The sequence below is a fragment of the Alternaria burnsii genome (genome assembly GCF_013036055.1).
Source record: "Alternaria burnsii strain CBS107.38 chromosome Unknown 750, whole genome shotgun sequence".
In the NCBI taxonomy this organism is placed as follows: domain Eukaryota; kingdom Fungi; phylum Ascomycota; class Dothideomycetes; order Pleosporales; family Pleosporaceae; genus Alternaria; species Alternaria burnsii.
The window spans coordinates 314,764-336,714 of record NW_024066108.1 but is presented as its reverse complement, the minus strand read 5'-3'; the positions used below and the strand labels follow the sequence as shown (position 1 = coordinate 336,714).

The 21,951-nt window shown below is 51.3% G+C and overlaps 5 protein-coding genes across 5 annotated transcripts; 4 read left to right on the top strand and 1 right to left on the bottom strand.

Moving 5' to 3' along the window:
• Window positions 1–97: 97 nt before the first annotated feature.
• On the top strand, window positions 98–2,805 carry GT037_001496 (vacuolar atp synthase-like protein 98 kda subunit; the record flags this gene model as incomplete). Its single annotated transcript, XM_038926543.1, has 3 exons — window positions 98–226; window positions 312–2,403; window positions 2,468–2,805. The coding sequence occupies 3 exons, from the start codon at window positions 98–100 to the stop codon at window positions 2,803–2,805; spliced, it is 2,559 nt and encodes an 852-aa protein (XP_038789835.1).
• A 1,545-nt stretch (window positions 2,806–4,350) lies between these two features.
• GT037_001495 (aminotransferase) lies at window positions 4,351–6,251 on the top strand (the record flags this gene model as incomplete). Its single annotated transcript, XM_038926542.1, has 4 exons — window positions 4,351–4,438; window positions 4,783–5,217; window positions 5,268–5,440; window positions 5,502–6,251. The coding sequence occupies 4 exons, from the start codon at window positions 4,351–4,353 to the stop codon at window positions 6,249–6,251; spliced, it is 1,446 nt and encodes a 481-aa protein (XP_038789834.1).
• A 1,130-nt stretch (window positions 6,252–7,381) lies between these two features.
• Window positions 7,382–15,708, top strand: GT037_001494 (dead-domain-containing protein; the record flags this gene model as incomplete). Its single annotated transcript, XM_038926541.1, has 10 exons — window positions 7,382–7,403; window positions 7,697–8,131; window positions 9,093–9,462; window positions 9,520–10,195; window positions 10,559–11,174; window positions 11,234–11,311; window positions 11,966–12,400; window positions 12,451–12,979; window positions 13,667–13,966; window positions 14,016–15,708. 10 exons carry the CDS (start codon window positions 7,382–7,384, stop codon window positions 15,706–15,708), a joined length of 5,154 nt encoding a protein of 1,717 aa, XP_038789833.1.
• A 421-nt stretch (window positions 15,709–16,129) lies between these two features.
• GT037_001493 (uncharacterized protein) lies at window positions 16,130–17,967 on the bottom strand (the record flags this gene model as incomplete). The annotated part of the gene is made up of 3 exons (XM_038926540.1): window positions 16,130–16,715; window positions 16,769–17,091; window positions 17,251–17,967. The coding sequence occupies 3 exons, from the start codon at window positions 17,965–17,967 to the stop codon at window positions 16,130–16,132; spliced, it is 1,626 nt and encodes a 541-aa protein (XP_038789832.1).
• A 1,369-nt stretch (window positions 17,968–19,336) lies between these two features.
• Window positions 19,337–21,691, top strand: GT037_001492 (uncharacterized protein; the record flags this gene model as incomplete). Its single annotated transcript, XM_038926539.1, has 4 exons — window positions 19,337–19,377; window positions 19,541–19,749; window positions 20,290–20,736; window positions 21,252–21,691. 4 exons carry the CDS (start codon window positions 19,337–19,339, stop codon window positions 21,689–21,691), a joined length of 1,137 nt encoding a protein of 378 aa, XP_038789831.1.
• Window positions 21,692–21,951: the final 260 nt, after the last annotated feature.

Sequence of the window (21,951 nt, the reverse complement as noted above, 5' to 3'; positions counted from 1 at the left end):
GCTCTCGCTCCATCAACCACCATCTCGCATACCTCCCCCCCATCGAATCCCGGGACAAGCACGCCGTATCCCCAGTCTTGTCTCCCGACCCGCCACCATGGCGCCCAGCAAGGACACCATGTTCCGCTCGGCGGACATGTCCTTGACCCAGCTGTACATTGCCAACGAGATTGGCCGTGAGGTCGTCTCTGGCCTTGGAGAGCTCGGTGTCATGGACTTTAGAGATGTGAGCATAAACGGATGTGTTCTGGAGCTTCTGCAAAGGCTCTGGGACGGGCTTGATGATACCGGAAGCTGACAACATGTGCTAGCTTAATGCCGACACGACCGCCTTCCAACGTACTTTTACACAGGAGATTCGCCGCCTCGACAATGTGGAACGACAGCTCCGTTACTTTCGCGCCCAGATGGAGAAATCGGACATTGCGATGCGCTCCATCTACGACTTCAACAACCCCTTCACTGCGCCATCCGCTTCCGAGATCGACGAACTCGCCGATAAGAGCCAGAGCTTGGAACAGAGGATCTCTTCGTTGAACGAGAGCTACGAGACGTTGAAGAAGCGCGAGGTGGAGCTCACAGAGTGGCGATGGGTTTTGAGAGAGGCAGGCGGCTTCTTCGACCGAGCTCGTGGTCAGACCGAGCAAATCAGGGATTCCGTTGACGACGACGACGCGCCGCTGCTCCAGGATGTTGAACAGAACGGACAGGGCGACTCGGGCGCGGAGCGCTCATTCACCGTCATGAACATCGGCTTCGTCGCTGGTGTCATTCCTCGGGAACGCATTGCCGCCTTCGAGCGCATCCTGTGGCGTACCCTCCGCGGTAACTTGTACATGAACCAGTCGGAGATTCCCGAGGCCATCATCAACCCAGAGAACAATGAGGAAACCAACAAGAATGTCTTCATCATCTTCGCTCACGGCAAGGAGATCATTGCAAAGATCCGAAAGATTTCGGAATCACTTGGTGCCGACCTCTACAGCGTCGACGAGAACAGTGAACTCCGCCGCGACCAGATCCGGGAAGTCAACACCCGTCTGAGCGATCTCGCCAGCGTCTTGAAGAACACCAAGTCCACGCTTGATGCAGAGTTGACTGCGATAGGACGCAACCTGGCAGCATGGATGGTCGTCATCAAAAAGGAAAAGGCTACCTACGAGACTCTGAACAAGTTCTCCTACGACCACCAGCGCAAGACGCTCATCGCTGAGGCTTGGGCACCTACCAACTCTCTTGGATTGATCAAATCAACCCTGTCGGATGTGAACGAGCGTGCTGGCCTGTCCGTACCTACCATCGTCAACCAGATCAAGACTACCAAGACACCGCCAACATACTTCAAGTCTAACCGCTTCACCCTCGGTTTCCAGACTATCATCGACGCGTACGGAACGATCAAGTACCGTGAAGTTAACCCCGCCCTGCCAGCCATCGTCACCTTCCCCTTCATGTTCGCCGTCATGTTCGGTGATGCCGGTCACGGTGTTATTCTCCTCCTCGCTGCCTGCGCCATGATCTACTTTGAAAAGCGACTCGAGCGAAGCAAGCTCGACGAGCTCTTCTCCATGATGTTCTACGGTCGTTACATTGTTTTCATGATGGGTATTTTCTCCATCTACACTGGTCTCCTCTACTGCGATGCTTTCTCTCTTGGTCTCCCTTGGTTCAAGTCCATGTGGGTCTGGGACAACGATGGCAAAGGCCCAACTTCCCACCGTGTCGAGGGTTATACCTACCCCTTTGGTCTTGACTACCGCTGGCACGACACCGAGAACGATTTGCTATTCTCCAACTCCTACAAGATGAAATTGTCCATCTTGCTCGGTTGGTCCCACATGACGTTCTCACTCATGTGGTCACTCGTCAACGCAAGGTACTTCAAGACCAAGATCGATATCTGGGGTAACTTTGTCCCTGGGATGATCTTCTTCCAGTCCATCTTCGGTTACCTCGCTTTCACCATCGTATACAAGTGGTGCATTGACTGGCCTGCGCGCGGCGAGAGCCCACCCTCTCTGCTCAACATGTTGATTTACATGTTTTTGAGCCCTGGCACACTCGAAGCTGGTACCCAACCTTTATACCCCGGTCAAGCCTTTGTGCAAGTTGTCTTATTGCTGCTTGCACTGGCTTGTGTGCCTGTGCTTCTGTTCCTCAAGCCATTCTACCTCCGCTACGAACACAACAAGGCCCGCGCAATGGGGTACCGTGGTATCGGCGAGACATCCAGAGTCAGCGCGCTGGACGACGATGACGAGAACGGTCACGCAAATGGTGGTCGCGACAGCTACGGTGATGACGAGGATATTGCGATGATTACCCAAGATATTGGGCATGGAGAGGAGGAAGAGGAGTTTGAGTTCAGTGAAGTCATGATCCATCAGGTTATTCACACTATTGGTACGTACCTCCCTTCTGTATACACCGCTGTTTTTAAGATACAAAACTAACATATGGGATGTAGAATTCTGCCTCAACTGCGTATCCCACACGGCCTCCTACCTTCGCCTCTGGGCCTTGTCACTCGCCCATCAGCGTCTGTCCATTGTCTTGTGGGAAATGACTATGAAGAATGCGTTCGCTTTTGAAGGCGTAGCCGGTGCTTTCATCATGGTGTTTGTCTTCTACTTTTGGTTCGCGTTGACTGTGGCGGTGCTGTGTGTTATGGAGGGTACGAGTGCCATGTTGCACAGTCTGCGATTGCACTGGGTGGAGGCGATGAGTAAGCATTTTATTGGTGATGGTGTGGCGTTTGAGCCATTTAGTTTCAAGGCGTTGTTGGAGGAGGAACCTGTTGAGTAGGTTGCTTTGAGGACAGAGAGAGAGCAATTTCCTTGTGGTTTTCTTGCGTGTGCTTTGAGAAATGGGGGCTGGTGTAAAGATATATGAGATTGCTAGAGTTCACTGCGAGTAATACTGATCAGTCTGTATATAAGAATGTACATTGTTACCTCGACTCCAATCTTTTGACATTAGGAGAGTAGGCGCTTCCTTTCCATACCTTGGATAGATGCGCCGTGATGGCAGCCCTTTGCCTGAAAGAGATGAAGCTATCACCTATGAGATGGCTTGACATCGCATCGTTGTATGGCTTCCTTCAAGGACGACATGCGTGCCCCTTGACGCGTCGTCTTTCCTTTTGAACACCAGCTTTCGAGTAGAACCGGACATAAGCCACTATTCCCCAGCTATACGTAACCTACCATTGCTTTTACGGCCTTGCTTTACCACGAAGCTTGTTTCTTTTAAGCTTTTTCTTCTATGCAAACTGCATCCAAAGAGGTTTACGCCGTCGTTTGCATTACCCACTTACACGACATAGAAGATAGCGAATAGCCCTAGTGTGTTTTATGCTGGCTGAGTGTTACTTGTACAATACGAGCCCTTTTGTACGACATCGGTCTCGCCGGAGGACACGAAACATGAGATTGAAACAAAGATAAGTAGGACATCGATTATAGGGTTGGATGCGTATGAGGCATTTGAGGCATTATTCCCTTGGGCGCCACGGGCCGGCTGAACCAGCGATCAGCACGCGTGTAACAACCCAGCGAATGTTGATGACATTTGTGGCTGCGTCTGTGACATCTGGGGGTGCCTGAGGCGTAAGCTGACAGGGGCATGTTTGGCCGCATCTCCAAGCTGTCCAATGTGTGTACGCTGTGCATGCCAGGTGGGTTCCAATGCCGACGTGCATATGCCCGATCTAAAGTTCTTACACCGACCCCGAATCTCGTCTTCTTAGCAAAAACTCGGCAGAATAACTACCGTACGCTACGTATACGAAGATCCAAGCGGTGAGACTGGGGGTACCAAGAAAGGATTTGTGCCCTCGAGACACGCACCGATCCGAGACACAATCGTCCCCGTGAGACATTTGATTGGGCGCTGTCTGAGCGACGTCGCAAGGATCCCTCATATGTGCGATTGATTATCCCCGGTGGCTGAAGCGGTCGAAGACCAACGCTTGAGGCTAGGTGCCACCAACGCAGCTTGCAAGTGTGGATGCGTGCATGCGTTTGTGGGTGTCCGCGACACGCGGTTACGCCGAGTTATAAAGGCCCGACGCGCCATACCTACCTTACTTTACCCTAGGTACCATTTCATCTAGTAACTTGAAAGCTGTCCCCTCCCCGTATTCTTCTCGTGCCCCTCGTTTCCTTGGAGCTCCTTCTTATCTATACTTCCTGGACGTTCGAGGTTCAACAGCTGCTACTTACTCAGGGTCTCCCGATCCTGCTTCCCGTCTGCTGCTGCTGCTCCTCCCCCCACTAAGATCTGCGACCGCTAGGCGAAAGCTTGATTCCGCAACCCGATTTCGCAAGCAAACCTCGCTGCTTATCTACAATGTCTTTCTCGGCAGACAAGGTCAGCCACCTCAAAGGAGCTTTCTCCCAGAGGCGGTTTTCGAGTTCCAAGGATCCGAGCGAGAGTGGTACGTGTTTATCTTGGTGTACTTCTGATGCTGTATCCTACGTCATTTTTTGAGCTGTACAAACCCAACGCAAGAGTGGATCAGAGAAAAAATCGGGCCCTCGAAGATGGCTTTGTGAGCTTTTCGATTCATGCGGCAATCCAATCCTTATCTTTTGAGGGTTTTACCCCAATCTTTCTCCAACTTTCCTGCTTTCTTGGAAGTCGCTGTCTCTCTTTCAAGTCGTTGTTATCTGCAGCCCAACGCGCAATGTCCGCAGCCATGTCACACACTAGACACGAATCAGGTCTTTACAACCTGGCAGAAAGCTTCATGTGGATATGACAGCTACTGACATGTCGCAGAACTCGGTTCGTCCATCCATCGCCAGTTTCGCCAGTCGCACGAGGGTCACAAGCCCCACGCCGGTCTTGACGCCACGCGCGCTTCCACAGGTGTCGTATGGACGTCAGAACAAGCATACAAGCACGGTTTCCTCGAACATCCGGAAGAATGGGCAAACCTGGGTCAGGGAGCGCCCGAGGTCGATGATAGCATCAAAGGCTGCTTTGAGAGGCCGAAGGAGGTTGATATCAGTGCTCATGGCAGAGAGTACGGTCCGACTGCTGGTATCAGGCCGCTGAGAGAGGCGGTCGCCACACTATACAACGAGCACCACCGCAAGTGGCGCAAGAGCCAATACACATGGGAGAATGTGTGCATTGTGCCTGGTGGACGTGCGGGTTTGATCCGTATCGCTGCTGTGCTGGGCAATTGCTACTTGGGCTTCTTCATTCCTGGTATGTCTGGGCTCTGAGCCTCCGGATTCGAGCAAAAGCTGATCAACTAGATTACACTGCATACAACGAGATGTTGTCGCTTTTCCGTAACATCGCTGCCATTCCCGTTCCGCTAGGCGAAGCAGACCAATACCACATGTCACCTGACAAGATTGCCGAGGAAATCGCCCGCGGTACATCTGTTATTCTTACATCGAACCCGCGTAATCCCACAGGTCAGATGGTAAGAATTAATTCTGCACGAATTGCATGCGGGACAGATACTGATTTTGTACGTCAATTAGGTCACCAACCCCGAACTCGCACAGATCCAGAACATCTGCCGCGACCGCGCAACCCTCATCATGGACGAATTCTACTGCGGCTACAACTACACCACCAACTGCGACGGCACCGTCATTTCCGCCGCAGACAACGTCGAAGACGTCGACGAGGACGACGTGCTCATCATCGACGGTCTAACCAAGCGCTTCCGTCTCCCCGGATGGCGTGTAGCATGGGTCATTGGCCCCAAGGAATTCATCCAGGCCATCGGCTCCTGCGGTTCCTACCTCGACGGTGGCTGCAACGTGCCCTTCCAAGAAGCTGCCGTAGAAATGCTGTCTCCACCCCGCGTTCGCAACGAGATGCGCGCGCTGCAAATGCACTTCCGGACCAAGCGCGACTACGTCATTGGCCGTCTCCAGGAAATCGGCTTCAAGTTTCCTTACATGCCCAACTCGACGTTTTACCTGTGGCTCGATTTGAGCAATCTGCCCGAGGGCATCAACGATGGATTGAACTTCTTCCAGGCTTGTCTCGAGGAAAAGGTCATCGTTGTGCCGGGTATCTTTTTCGACTTAAACCCGAGTAGGCGTAGGGATCTGTTTGACTCGCCTTGTCATCACTTTGTTAGGTTGAGTTATGGACCGAGGATGGATGTGTTAGAGAAGGGGTTGGATTCTATTGCGAGGATTGTTCAGAAGTACAAGGATGAGCCACAGAAGCACCGTGCTGTGTCGCACAGGCCGAGGGGTACTGGTGCGCCTAACTAGACGTACGTGGATTAGGACGTAGGTGGGATGGATGAGAGTTGTGGGCTAGAGAAGGCTGAGACCGACTTGAATACACATTTTCCGTCTTCACTTTCTATGCATATTGTGATTCGGTATTCTTCTAGATATTCCTGTCAAGAGATATCTCGCCATCTCTTTTCCTCTTTGCTTGGGCAACCTCAGCTCATCTCGTCATGCTTTTGATCGCCATACTGTTGTATTTTAGGAATTTAGAGCCACGCACCACTCATGACTCGAACGACCCAATCGACACCCATATCCAGGGTGAAAGCTAAAATGATCGTACGACATCATAACAATACGCTAGTATTTATCATTGACATACCGCCACGGTCTTGACAAGAGAAAGTCGTAACGATATCCGCATTTACATGCAGCGTAGACAAGGTGTTCACGAGACATACCTGCATTGAACGGTATGTCGCCCTACCTTGCTTTGAGCACTTATTTTGCTTATGATAAGTTGGCTGCGAACCACAGCCAATTACTGATATCGGCTCGAACTTCCCGGAAGGCGGGCGCCGACCCCACGATATGGCTAGCGATTATGGGGATGTAATCGCGAGCGTAGATCCCTCAACACCGCAACCATCTAATGAATTTGTTCTGCTATAGAAGCCTTGGTAGTTCCGCTGAGTTACACTGCGCCGCAAAGGCTGCCAAGAATTCCACCAATCGGTCAGCTTGGAGGATCACTGGAGTCGCCCCCAAGGCTGTTAGTATCGTTTTCTTACTGCGTATAAGCCTTCCATCTCATATCTTGTTTTTGTTTGCTCGAACTCTTTCCTGTTTGTTCTCCCAACGCTTTGTTTCCAGTTGAAAACATGGCCGTCATATTCTCTTACACGGAATTTACGAACGGGACTTTTTGGAACGAATGGTTGCCGGCGGATTCCACATTATTCCCTCCGCTCACAACCTTGTTTGAGCCCCCGACAGGTTGCTCAACTGAATGGATACAGAATCTACTGGCTACCAATGAGGTTAGAAGCGGAGCCCACGATTTCTATGTCCCAGGATCGAGCGCGGCATCGGACTTTAGGATCAATTATGATGACCCCTTTTTGCCAACAGACTACTTCGCCCGCTGCCGTCCCAGCAAACATCCGATGACATTAGGATATAGCCCCGGTATATGTACAAGTGGTCAGACGATGGCCGCTGTAGTCGAGAGACGATACTTGGGCTCCACATATTGGATGGGCTCTTGTTGTAACAGGTTGTTGCTCACTATTCATACTCCCTCATCTACACCCTTACTTACATATTCCTCAGCGATATGACAATATCACTCGTGAATGGCGTTTGTACAAAGGCCTTTTAAACCCATATGACAGTTCTCGCCAACCTTACAACCACATGGACCCGCGGGAGCACGACTGTCACGGCCTCTGCCGTTGACCTCACAACGTATGCCTGTACAGGAACCGGGGATGAGAATGATTGCGCGGACACCACTCTGCGTCGATTGACCGAAGTGACAAGTGGCACGGCATTTGCAGCACAATTTGTGGTTGATTGGCAGTCAAGCGACTTTAGCAGATTTCCTAGTGAGTATGCATCGTCTCTCGCAGCAGCGATCAAAGTTCCCTTCGAGGACCCAGTCACTACCTCACCAAGCACGACTAGTACAAATTTTGTACCTCCCTTCACGAACCCAAACAACGAAGACCCCGACGCTGCTATGAGTCCCGGCGCCATAGCTGGCATAGCCGTCGGTATTAGCGCGTTCCTCATATTCAGTATCGTACTGCTCCTGTATCTCCGGCGAAGGATGAAACAGAAGCAGCAACAGCGTCTTCAGCATTCAGACATGTGGGAGATGGAAGGGAGTTCAAGAGGATTGAAGCACTTCCTGGGTGGGAGATGGAGAGCTGAGCAAGACGGAACATCGCAGCCGGTTGAAGCTGGATCGACAAGCGTGAGGATCATTCCAGGACCGCCTGTGGAGTTGGATACTACACCGGCAGAGAGGACTCAATGATTCGCGTGGATGCGCGATAAAGCTGTGAACGGTTGGGGTGAATCAAGGTCAGCTCGATAACCTCGCAAGCTTTTCGAAGAGACACCGGGCTTGTGAAAGCCAGAATGGAAATTTTAAGGAGCAGATCACTGATACTCCTTCTCCGGACCAAAACACTAGTGAGATATAGGTACATTGAAGAGCCACAGAAGCATCGCTCTGTGTCGCCCGATGGGCTTCATTGGATGCGTATCCTCTGTGATTCTTATCGAGTGAGCGACTCATGATGGCTTTAGTAGGCCAGTATTCACCTGAGAATACCTTATTGTGCTTTCTAAATGACGTATTTTCCCTTTCGTCCTGCCCTGACTGCTCTAGTCCGTCTTACCATACCTCTAGCTGCCATAGTTCGGTTATGCAATAACCCAACGCCGGGCGCTTGTCATGACATCCAAAGTCCAATCGAAACCCATAGATGCCAGAAAAGCTAAGTCGTTTGTGGCATGTCACATTTCTGAGGTAAGCACTATATTTGTACACTAGATAACATTCAGTAAGGTGATGTAGGGTTCAGCCTTGCGGCACGGCACGAGGCAATACCGACCCCATCGCGCGAGGTCCCCCCATCAGAATCGTCATCGCAATCGGTTCGATCAGATTTATCGAAAATGCCTTGGAAGCCCCCCAGTCAGTCGACTATGACACTGCACCAGGGTGTGTTACTGCATTTGAATTTAGCCGGTAAGCTGGTATCTGCTTCAAAAGCTATTGATCGAGCTCTCGCCTTGAAGACAACCATTTAACTTTTTCTTATCTATTCAATTGTGTCCTCGCGACTCTTCTGTCTACATTGTCAGATATGGCCCTGATTGAAACATTGACTGCTGACGACTCGGCCACTTGGAGCGTGTGGCATCCAGTCGGCGCTCCTGCACTGCCTACAATCTTCACCCAACCATCATCTATTTGTTCATCTAAATGGATACAAAATCCTCTTACCTCTAACGAAGTCATCAGTGGCTTCATATACTATTCCACAGCTACAGATCGCCGCGAATATTATGGTAGCCTTCTGTCACCAAACTACTATGCCAGCTGCCATCCATTGCGCCAAGCAGAGCCAATAGCATATAGTCCCGGGTTGTGTACAGCTGATCAAACTATGCTCGCTATAAGAGAGTTCCATTATCAGACTTCACGTTTATGGATGGGAATTTGTTGTGATTAGTTAGTGCTCACAACGAAACGCTTTTCAACTTTGCTCCTACTTACGTATCTCCATAGTCCCATGACACTCGTTTCCGGCAAGAACCGCTGTGAACAGAGTATTACCAGCCCAGTGACAGCGCTCACAAATTTTACGACTACCTTGCTGAACCAGAACAACACGATTGTTACAATATCCGCCATTGATGTCGTGGAAAGATTGTGTGTAGAGTCAGATGGTAGTGCGGTTTGCCCGAATTCCACGACTCTGAAGCGAACGACGGAAATGACATCTGGTACCATGATTGCGCCTCCATTTGCCGTGTGGTGGGAATCGACCGACCTATCGAGCTTCCCTAGCTTGTACGCGTCGGGCCTCGCATCGTTACTCAACATCTCCTTCGGAACTACAGCTAGTATCTCGTCAAACGATACTCCTCCAATATTCCCACCTCCAAATACAAATTCAGATAAAGAGAACTCCGCCTTGAGTCCTGGCGCGATAGCTGGTATAGCCGTTGGTGTAGGCGCGTTCGTCATAATCGGTATCGTCTTCCTCCTGTATATCTTGAGAAGACGCAAGCAGCAAAGACAACGCCTCCAGCATCGGAATGAACCGGAGATGGAGGGTAGTCCAGGAGAATTTAAGAGCTTTACTGGCGGAAATTGGAGAGCTGAGACGGACGGGACTACGGGGCTGGTGGAGACGGATGGGACTACGGGGCCGGTGGAGGTGGATGAGGAATCGAGAGCTGTAAGAGCATTTCCTGGGCCGCCGGTGGAGATGGATGGTACACAGACGGCGAGAGGTTGATAATGTGTGAGGGTACGTGATGAGGCTGCAAGGCAGTCGAACTCAGACTAACGCCGGGTATGTGGCTGGTACACGGACTCTGTCTTACTCGGTCTGGTACAGAGAGGAGGCATGTGTTCCCTGTCTTGTAATAACTGAACATTTTCAAATGCGTATTGAGACCGTCGCATGGCCCGCCGAATCATCGACAATCTCTCCAAATTCCTAATCAGGCAACGATCCATACGTGCAGACAGTATGGCCTCACCTTTCACTTTCACTAGAAACAAACGCAGACATGAAATAAAGAACCTTTTCCACCAGCAACCTGAACTCTCTGTTTTGCTTCCCACCTCAGCCTCGAACAAAATTTCAACAATGGCCTATCCCTATGTTCCTCGTGCCAGCGTCTACCGCCCATCGTACGGTGACGTACTGCCACAGACACCAACAGCTAATCAACCCAATTACAACGCAGAGGTGAACCGCATTCCTATCAACCCCCGCCGTCACACCGCCTCAAATATAACTTCATCCCAACATCACCAACAAGACTCTCACCTACACCCCCTTATCTACCGCACAACGCGCGCCTACGACCTCGTCATAAATTACGCTCGCGACTCTAATGGCGGTACCCGCTGGTCGAACGAGGATATCGACGATATCAAGCATGTTGGGAGATATCTACATCGCGACGTGCGTGACTTAAAATACTGGAAAGAATTGGTTGCAAACGGGGGTGACATGGATGAGGGCACTGCGAGGAGGATGTGGGACGATGAAGAGAGGTTGAAGAAGTACTGCGAGCGGGTTCTGGATGTGATTAGGGATACTGAAAAGGTCCCGTTTATGCAGCGTATGACACGCCATGAGGAGATACCAGCTGGTGAGGAGATGGAAGAAGGTCCTAGGGGGAGCGAGTATGATGTTGAGGATGGTAAAAAAAGTCTCGCCTGCAGGTGGTAACTAGAAAACTGACTTTGTCCTTGACTCTAGGCCGCAACGGTCTCGGCGGAAGGACGATCAAGGAGGAAAGCGTGGACGGTTCAAGACGGAGAAGTCGGAGAGTCCATTGTTCGTGACAGATGAAAGTGAAAGAGATTTTCAGGGTGATTTAGCTTGGGAGACTGACGATGAGGAGGTGGCGGCGAGAGAGGAACAAGGAGGTGGTGATAGGGTTGATGCACGGTGGGCAACCTGGGCAACTGAGTCTTCGACACGGTTCGCTTGGTGAGCTGTGGTGCATCTCCAAAGCATCTCGATCACATGTGCTTCCAGCGGGAATTTTGAAGCGATTAGTAGACTAGATCACGATAGCAGGTTGGCGTGTCTTAAGACAAATGCAAGGACATCAGAAGGTTCCCACACGTTGTTCCGCGCCCCAGCTGATTGGCGTTCGGCGCTCGGCTATCTGCCCGACCCTGGCGCAACGGCGCTGCACATGCGTGGTGTGCTCGACTCAACACTTTCACATGCTTGCAACTCACGACTCCCTCGAAAAACCGCACGGATTCGGAATAATGCCGTCTCAGCAAAACGAGGATAGCCGCAGTGCGGCGGGCGTCACATGCAGAGCCCCAAGCTTATCTCCCATGACATTTTTCTCGGCTTTGCATCTTTTCTTGCCGTGTTACCATTTGGCCGATTGCTTTTCGCATTCTTTTGAGGGGAACTTTGGGTGAGGCTGCGAAGGATTATAACTTATCTAGATTACGCCCGGAAGATAAGCCGAAAATATGCTGCTGGTCGAACGCGCTGAGATGCCTACGTCGACTTTCGATACAGCGGCGATAATGGAAGGGGAGGAGACGAGCTACCGGCCTAGTATGCTTTACAGCGTGCTCCCTACTGTTGTATCGAACCACCTTCCGACGATACCTTCACTCCGACAATCTCTCAACGATGTACGAAATCGTGGCTCACACAGCAAGTCAGCCTCTGTCGATGAACTGCCACAACCCGAGACGCCTCCGCCAGGCTACTCGTCGATACCACCAAGCGGCTCTATCACACCACATAGACTCTCTGTTGCGCTGGGTGAAGCAGATGCTGCTTTCGTGGACGACGCGGAGGATAGGCCAGGGTCTTCAGGAAGCGCACTGCCACAACTATATCGCGCTCAAGAGACGAGCACTGGGATTAGGTGGAGTTATGCTTCCTTAGGTACAGAATGTGGCTCGTTAATGTCGGCGTTGCATGCTCACAGTTCATAGGAACAAGCCTCATGGCTCAAGCATCCCGAGAATCCAGCGAATTCATTAGTACCTCTGACGAAACATCCGCGACGCTCACCCGCCAACTCTACGTGCATGGCGTAACATATCTACTGCGAGGGCTGCCATCGAAGCTTACACCAGAAGAGACATCGAGCATCCAGGCCGCCCTTCCACAAGACCTCGTGGAGACAAGGCTTACCGCAGACACGCACGCCTTACTCGCCGTCTCCCAACATACTGCAGCCACCCACCGTGCACCACCTCGCGACCCCACGATTCTGCACCGGCTGACTGCGACCCTCGTCTTGCAATCCTTCATCCTTATGCAGTTCCTGCTGCCATATATCAAGTTATTCCTCTCGCATACCTACCAGTTCGAGCGGAAACACCAGATCACAAAACGGCTGGTCAATACGAGCGTTGCGACCGTCGATGACATTGGGCGGAAGACACTGAGGCTAAGCCAGACGGTATGCCAAATGAACGATGGTATGGTTGGTCAGGTGATTAACGAGGTGGCTGTTTGGTGGGTCAGGGGCATCACTGGGGGTGTGCAGGAGGGACTTGCTGAGGGGCTCAGGGTTGTGAGGGTGGAAGAGAGGGAGGAGAGGGGTAATTGAGAATTTACACTGCATTGAGTGAAGCATTGGGAAGGTCATGGTGCATCGGACAAGGTGTTTGGAACTGGCATGTTTGGATAATTTACGAATTAATGATACGCATTGAATCCTCCCGCTGTACTGCCCGGACTAGTATTGCAATATGACCCTGGGAACATCGATGGCTACTCACAACATCCTGAATCCATGCTTTATCTGTACGCAGAGTACTCTCAAACCACAGCTATGCTGTGAACGAGTAACTCTGCATTACCAATGTCTAATTGGGGTTGGACCCTTTCACGTGACAACGAACGCCGCTTATCGTTATCGGGCGGACTTCCTAGCGCGCGTTGTGGGTGCACGTCCCCTGGAAAAGTGCTGCATGGCAAAGTTTCTAGCGGTAACATCTCAGACGAATACACGCCATTTTTTTTCTCCAGCCCGCCGTCTTCTTTCAGGCGTACTCGGGATATAATCTCTCTTGCTCATTCTAATCGTTACAGGTACCCTCTGTCACGAGCAAGTGTATAATATTGCCCGCACATCATGTTCGGCGCAGTGAGAAGATGTCCCGCGACGCTCGCAAGGAATCTTGCCTCAGTCTCTACTAGGACTCTCCGCACGCCCCTCACCCACAACTCGAGCGTCCTGAGGATACCACTGCAATCAGCGCGCCTTCAGAATGTCTCGTTCGCCGGCTTCCACAACAGCGCCACAAGGTGGCAACAAGAGGCTCAAGAGGCACAACAGAGCATCGAGGAGGATGGCCCCGTCACAGAGTTCAAGGAATTGGCCACACGCGGACTCGTTCATCCCAACCTCATCAGAACTATCACGAACCAGATGAAGCTCACGACCATGACGGACGTGCAGACCAGGACCATCAACGAAGCCCTGAGCGGGGTTGACATGTAAGACTCTTTGCCGACCCCCGTCTTACCATATACTAACACATTACAGCATCGCACAAGCAAAGACCGGTACCGGTAAAACGCTCGGTTTCCTCGTCCCCGTCATCCAACGAATCATTGCAAACGCCCCCGAGCTCGGCGAGAAGCCCAGAGGATACAAGCGTGCAAGACCCGATGACATTCGGGCCATTGTCATCTCACCTACCCGAGAACTTGCAGAGCAGATCGCTGTCGAGGCTAAGAAGGTAACTTCCGGTACCGGCATTGTCACACAAGTTGCAGTCGGTGGCACTCAGAAGAGGGCTATGCTTCAGAAGACACAGCGTGAAGGATGCCACCTGATGATTGCGACTCCCGGACGACTTTTCGACATTCTTTCAGATCCATACTCTGGCGTCAAGGCCCCCAAATTGAATGCACTGGTCATGGACGAGGCCGACCGCCTGATGGATGACGGGTTCTCCAAGGAGATTGACGAGATCAAGAACTTCCTGCCCGATCCAGCTGAAGTCGAACGCCAAAACCTCATGTTCTCTGCTACTATTCCCCGCGAGGTTGTCGGCCTTGTCCGCGCGACCATGCGACCCGGCTTCCACTTCGCAAAGTGTGTGGATGAGAATGAAGAACCAACGCACCAGCGTATCCCGCAAAAATACGTTAACCTCGCCGGTTTCGAGAACATCATGCCTGCACTGTACGAGCTCGTTCTGCAGGAGCAACAGAAAGCCCAATCTGGCGACAGCCGGCCATTCAAGGCCATTGTCTACTTCAACAGCACCGCTGAAGTCACATTGGCAGCATCGGTTTTCTACAAGCTCGGTGGCGGTTTCAAGCGCAACACCCCTCTGTCCGGCCTCCGCGCCTATGAGATCCACGCCAAGCTCACCCAAGCGCAACGTACGAGGGCAGCAGATGACTTCCGCTTCGCCAAGTCCGGCATTCTCTTCTCCTCTGATGTAACAGCTCGTGGCATGGACTTCCCCGAGGTTACTCACGTCATCCAAATTGGTCTTCCTCGTGAACGCGACTCCTACATTCACCGTCTCGGTCGCACAGGCCGTGCCGGAAAGGAAGGTGAGGGCTGGCTCTTCCTAACGCCTTTCGAGAGGAACGAGGTCCGCCGTCGTCTCAACAACCTTCCCCTCCAAGATGGAACCCACACGCTCGAGACTGCGACGATTGATATGACACAAGCAGCTGAGATGCCCGAGGACGTTGCGAAGATTCTATCTGACACTGTCGAGGCACACAAGAAGGTCTACCCTGACCAACTTGACGCCGCATTCCGTGGCCTCTTTGGAAGCTTTCAGTGGTACGGTGACAAGCAGGGTCTGCTGGAAGGTGCGAACCGTCTAGCAGAGTTTGGTTGGGGTATGCCTTCGCCACCACCACCGCCTGCTAGCCTCCACATGGGAGGCCGTGGACGTGGCGGCGGCGGCCGAAGCGGTGGTCGTGGCGGATTTGGAGGTGGCTTCGGTGGTGACAGGGGCGGTGACAGGAGAGGCGGTGGCGGATACGACCGTAGTTCGTACGGTGCTGAACGTAGTGGCCGAAGCGGAGGATTCGGTGGCAACCGAGGTGGTGACCGTGGCGGCTTCGGCGGCGACAGGAGAGGAAGTGGTGGTTTTGGGGGTGACCGGAGAGGCGGCGGTGGCTTCGGTGGTGACAGGGGCGGTGACAGGAGAGGAGGAGGCGGGTTTGGTGGTGACCGACCAAGGAGGGAGCCAGCTTCACCCTTTTAGGTTTTTCTCACAGGAGTCTGACGTCTTCTAGCCGCCCTTTTTCTTTCCCTTTCTTGTACTATATACCTGTATACCCCACACGAGCTTGGAAGAATGAGGGATGACGGACATGGTCATTTGCATTGGGCGGCGTTTTAGGGGTAAGATTGAGGGTTCTTAGCAACCTCTTATCACATCCCGCTCAAAGAGAGTAGCTGCATGTTGTAACGAAAACCAATCTCCATTCTTATACTTTTAGAGTTACCCGGGGAGTCTAGCTAGAGTCGGGAAAAAGTTTGAGTAGTCTTTTTTTTTATCATTCTTGTTGACAAAATCTCCCTTGTCTCGTCTTCTCCCTTCTGATCATCATCTGTCTTTTTTTGAGTTACTATCCTTTCTTATCCTGTCGCTTTATCGTGCTCACTCTGCCAGCCATCCAGCACTAGGACGGACGGGAGCAAAACGTCGCATGAGTAGCCTTGTTGATCTGACCTCTTAGTCCGCCAATGAATTCGAAATCCCCTGCAAAACTCTCCAGCACCTCGATTGCCGTACCGGCGCTTTCCTCGCATTGTGCTTGTATAGAGCCCTGCATTACGCCAGAAGGACTGATCATCCGTGTCGCTAATCGCGGCCGTAACTGCGAGGATGGATGCAACCGGGACTGCGATTGGGGCTGTGGTAGTTGGTGTTCAAAGTGGAATATCATCATCAGTGTGTAGCTCGCCAAGGCTGCTGAGCAGATCTGTGGAGCCGCACGCGTGCCTAGGGAGAGGAGGTGGGATAGTGAGGTTGTGATTGTGGTGGCCGACTCGAGGCATGTGGTTAGTGCGTGGTGGGTCGAGAAGGGGAAGATTTGGGTGGTTGGACGTGTTTCGCGATGGCCATGCTGTGTATTACCGTTGCTGGTGTGTTCCGTGTTAATGACGCGATGGTGATGGCCTCGAGTCGTTGTGGTTGGCGAAAACTTCTGGAGGATAGTGGGGTGGTGCATGAAGGCGCGATATCTGTGTAGTTTTATGCGTGCACTGTGTTTGGATTAGCGGCTGTGTCACAGAAGGATCTGCTCAACCTCATTCACCTGTGTAGTCGTATCTTTGCTATGGCGCGTAGGGATATGGCGAGTCTTTCTTCTGTGCGGTACGAGATGTCATGACTTGTTGACGGGGCGTCGGGTATTGCAGCCAGCTGTTGGACGATGACTTTGTCTAGTAGACGAATATTTCGGTTGAAAGCTGGCACCTCGGTCTCAGAGTCGCTGCCTTTGACCAATGCTACTAGAAGGAGAGTGGCAGCAACGAGAGTTTCTTCGGCGGAGACGTATTGGGTCCACATCTCCGAGTTACCCAGGGTGGTAGGATGCGGTATATTGACGGTATGGACGTCAACCTGGTTTACCGGTGACTACAACATAGTCAGCTTTGGTGAAGATCGGTGTACACGGTGTCTTGGTGGATACCGTACCGTACAGCTAACGATATTGGCGTTATATACACACATCACACTCATCCACCATGCTCTCCGCTGAGCTTCTGCAAATACGCCAACATGCTCCCAACTTACAGACATAGCCTTGATTATGCTATGAGCTTTTTGTGCCAAACGCGTCATCTCTTCAATATTGCCCCAGCGAAGATACTGGTACAAGCTAAGAACACAGCATGCCAGTGGCACTTCCAATTGCTGAGGTACATGCGCATGGAATGCCGATGGGAGGACTGTATCTTGAGAGAGGGGAGACGAAAGGGAGAACCGCTCAACCAAGTCTGCCGCCCGCTGGTATAGATTTTGGACAAGGTTTCCATCGTTGACGACACTTGGAGGTTTCAATGCATCTGACAAATACAGAACTGAAGATAGAGCTAGGATCAAAGGTGACGAAGTTTGCGAAAGAAATGAGCCATTACTGCTGGCGTCCTCTTCCAAAGAGTCAATCCTCGGTTCCTCCGTCGGCGGAGGCAGGATCGGGAAAACAGGATGTATGTGCTTGTAATAAGATTCGAGGACCTGGGCGTCGGAGTGATACCGCTGTTTATAGATAGGCTGAGACTCTTCCAGTATCGGACCTGCAGGGTCGAAGGAGCCGACTCGTGGAAATGACGGTATTCTGAACATCTCAGTGAAGAAGCTATCCAATTCTGCATCCGTACTACCGCCGAACATTCCCTCGAACTGGAAGGAATCCAGATCTCCACTAAATAGTGGGGGAAGTAAACCGCCATAATACGTCTCTTGGGGATACTCCGAATCTGTGTTGTCAGACGTTCGACAATCGAACATGCTGGGATTAGACGCGCCACATGAGCCCAGAGCATTCGTCGATGAGTTCACAGGCTTGGAAACATCTCCAACTCTCGGTTTAGCCTTCCGGCCTCGTCGACTGGGTGAATACACGCATATTGCGTTCTTACGTAGGCACTGCCAACAGATATGTTAGTAGACCGTGCAGGGTGGCGGACTGATGTGTCAATTTACACGGCTGCAAGGATTGGTACCACTACACTTTACTCGCGACGCCCTGCTGCTACAGCATCAGCAAAGTCGGTACATAGTATGTGGATGATGTTCATCGTAGGTAGACACAACGCGACTTGTTTTCCCGGGTCCCTAAATTCCTTAGCCAGGATCATGACGTACCATGAGCTGCACGCTAGCTTGACAGGTGCAGGCTTCTTCTGAGCGTGCGACATGTCGCAATCGATTCATCACAATCTGAAGGAAATGGATGTTGAGAGGCGGACTTCACCTCAGCAACGGTGATTAACATTGCGGCTTCTTGTTGGAGAATCTCGGTGTTTTAAAAGTGGGGTCAGCTAACATCTCACTAAAAAGGGGCAACCGTCACTTTTCTCCAATTCTCCAACAACATACTCGGCAATGATGGCAGATGCAACCACGAAAACATTCCCATGCGCAACGTGTGATCGGCAATTTCGCAAGCTCGAACATTTACAACGACATACTCGAACGCGTATGTGAACATTTTTCAAATGTCTTGGTGTATCAATGTTATGGCTGAGAGCATACAACATCATCCGGAGCAAAGGCTGATATATGGCTGATATAACCTGGTAGATACCAAAGAAAAGCCGTATCACTGTGATTGTGGGCTGTCGTTTGCTAGAAAAGACCTGCTCAAACGTCACAGGCGACTTGCTCATGCGGCATCGGATGAAGCTGGCCAGAGTGGTGCTGCCATACCTCCAAGCGAAGCATTGCCGCTTCCTCCTGAGTATCACCACCTTGGTTAGTGTATTCAAGCTATAACATCGAATGCTTACCTGACGCTTCAGGCACGTCCTTACCCTCCCCACCAGCACAAGAAAGGGGTTTGAGGCAATTCGAGACTTTCCTTTCCCAAAGCAGTCTCCAAGATATGGCTGATCGGCATGAATCAAACAACGAACGTCTTGACAATACACCCGAAGATTCCAACTCTATCACCCCGCTGACAAGGACTGGACCACTGTCAACGCATTCTAACACTAATCCGAGTGGCTCATTGGCCATCTCGTCCAATACGACAGACAGTATGTGGCAGGAGTACCAGGAGAGAGAGCCAAAGTTTGTACCACCGTCTACTCAAGCTTGCCAACGATATCGACAATCCTTCCACTTCCACACCAATTCAGCCTTGATTCATCCCACCATGGAACTCACAAGCATGGAATTCGCCTTGCGCACTGCTATGTTTGCATTGGGAGCTTTACATCTTCTCGAGTACAAAAGCGCAAGAGCACTGTTCTCAGCAAGTAAAAGCGCAGCTCTACACACGTGGACAACGGAATCACCTGAACGGCATGTTTGAAATTTTCCAGAGCGGCATCGAAGACTCGTGCTAACCCATTCTTAGTTTATCCTGGCAGCTGACAAGCGCGTTTGTGCTACTTATCGATTTCATCACGATCGAGTTATCTGCAAACACCATGGAAGAGCTTCGCCGATTTCACTATGCACTTCAGCTATGTCTTGAAGTCGGTGCCAAGAATGTCGAATCATCACCGTCGACATCATATTCACAATGGCTGATCGAGGAGTCGGAGAGAAGGAGCCAAGCCTTCGGTACATGTGCCATAGCGATACACAGTTTTGTTTTTAATTCCTCTATCATGGCATGGCCTACTAACATTGGTTTCCGATTTCCATGTTTAGCGGATAGCTGGGAGACGTTGCAACACGCAGATCTTGACCGGAACAACACGTCCCGACCTTTGCAAGGTGAACACATCTTGGAATTCATCGACCAATTACTAGGGATACCGTACGACGGACGTGCTACAATGCTCAGCAGTCTAGACATATTTCAAGTTTTTGTGATACTCGCATTCCTCACCCATCACCTCTGTGTGAGCAGGGAAGCGAGAGCGCTTTTTAGGGCTCATGAAATATCGAAGAAAGAAGCAAGATACAAGTGAGTGGCTTCCCCGAGACACAGTTTGTTTGCGCCGCACTTACTCACCCGAACGATCAGAGATGCTATAGCGCTCATCGGAGCTCGTGTAAGATCCGCTTCGATGACAGAAACCAATAGGTTTCAACTTCAAAGACAAAAGACGGAAAGTCTTGTGCATCTTGAAAGTATCAGACGTTGGTTGGTGATAGATTCGGCTATGTACAAGACTGAGGAGGCGGCAGAGATGCTACTATACCTTCATGATCAGCAACATGTTTTCCCGGAATCACTGAGCGACGATGTACTCTTGTGTGACGTGGGCGCCTCGGTCCATCTTTTCGAGGATCCTGCAAATACCGGCTTCGCATTCTTCCTTCGCTACCACGCTAATACTTGGACACTGTGGAATGTACTCTTGATCTTCGAATCTGCTCTGTTTCTATGTGCATGGATCAAGAAAGCGGCAGTCGAAAGCAGTGGCAATCAAGCCTGTCGGGTCATCATCGAGGACCTCAGGGGAGCTTTATCGATGGCGTGGTCCTCTTTGGATGTTTCGGATGGCCAGCCGGATTTTACGAACATGGAGGTACTCGCAAATTCTGTCTTGCTATACTGGAGCCATGTGCTGGTAAGTTTGAGTGAGAAGCCGTTTGCACGTACGCTTGGGCAGGCTCTCGGCCAATACGCACGGTCTATGGGCACCGAAGAAGATGCTATGATGGAGTAGACCAAGTGGACATCATAGCTTCCCAGAAATGGTCATGCGATACCAGGAAATGCAGAATAAATCTGGATCGGCACCGCAGAATCCTAGCATCTCTCACGGTGTCTATCTCCAACGTGTCGGGCCGACTTCTCCAACGACGAGCATTCTGCATCACCGATAGATATAATCCGATGGCACGAAGACTAAGGGACGGATTAGTCACCTAGTGAGACTAAATACCATCGACCTCGATCTCAAACTAAGCAACATAAAAGAAGGCGTCGCTCTGGTTGCTCGATCGCAGGATAACTGTTCTCCACACCACCTGGACAAACACTTTGATCTTTTTTTTTTGAACGTCGACATCACACCGTTACATACATACCTCGGTCTGCTCGTTCATTAAACCAAGTAGGTACCTTGCTCCCAATTCGCAAGTAGCAAGAATCTCCTGACACACTCCAGTTCAACCATCCACCTTATCCAACCCAATCATGTCCTCCCTAACCTACACCAACCCTCCCGGTACCTCTCAAAGGTTCTCAGACGAAAGCCACTTCTCAATGGCCGTCGCTCTGCCCAACGGTATCGTTAAGTGTTCGGGCCAAGGCGGCTGGGACTCCATCACGGGCGCCCTCGACGCCAACAACAGCGACGAGCAAATAGCCATCGCAATGAAGAACGTGGACCTAGTGTTGAAAGCCGCGGGGCTACGTGGCTGGGAAGATGTGTACCATCTGAGGAGCTACCACACTGATATCCGATCAAGTTGGGATCCGCTAGTCAAGGCGCTCAAGGAGAGGATCCCGGGGCATCGGCCATGTTGGACGGCGGTTGCGGTGCCGCATTTGGCGTTTCCGCAGATGCTGATCGAGTTGGAGGTCGAGGCTACCAAGCAGAGATAGACAGGCTATTTTGGGCGTGTCTTTTCTTTCGCGATGTGTATATCTGTAGTGTATGCGGGCTAGCTGTACCTATAGCAATGTATAAGCCGACGACTAGACGTCAATACATTGTCAGTCGAGAGCCATTAGAGGCAGAGAAGACGTGAGCTATTGTGAACAAGTTTGAAATCTGGATATGTCCTACCAACGCCGCTCCAGTCGTGTTTGAAGTATGCAGTCCATAAAGCTTCCATGCTCGTATCGTACCCATCCATACACAC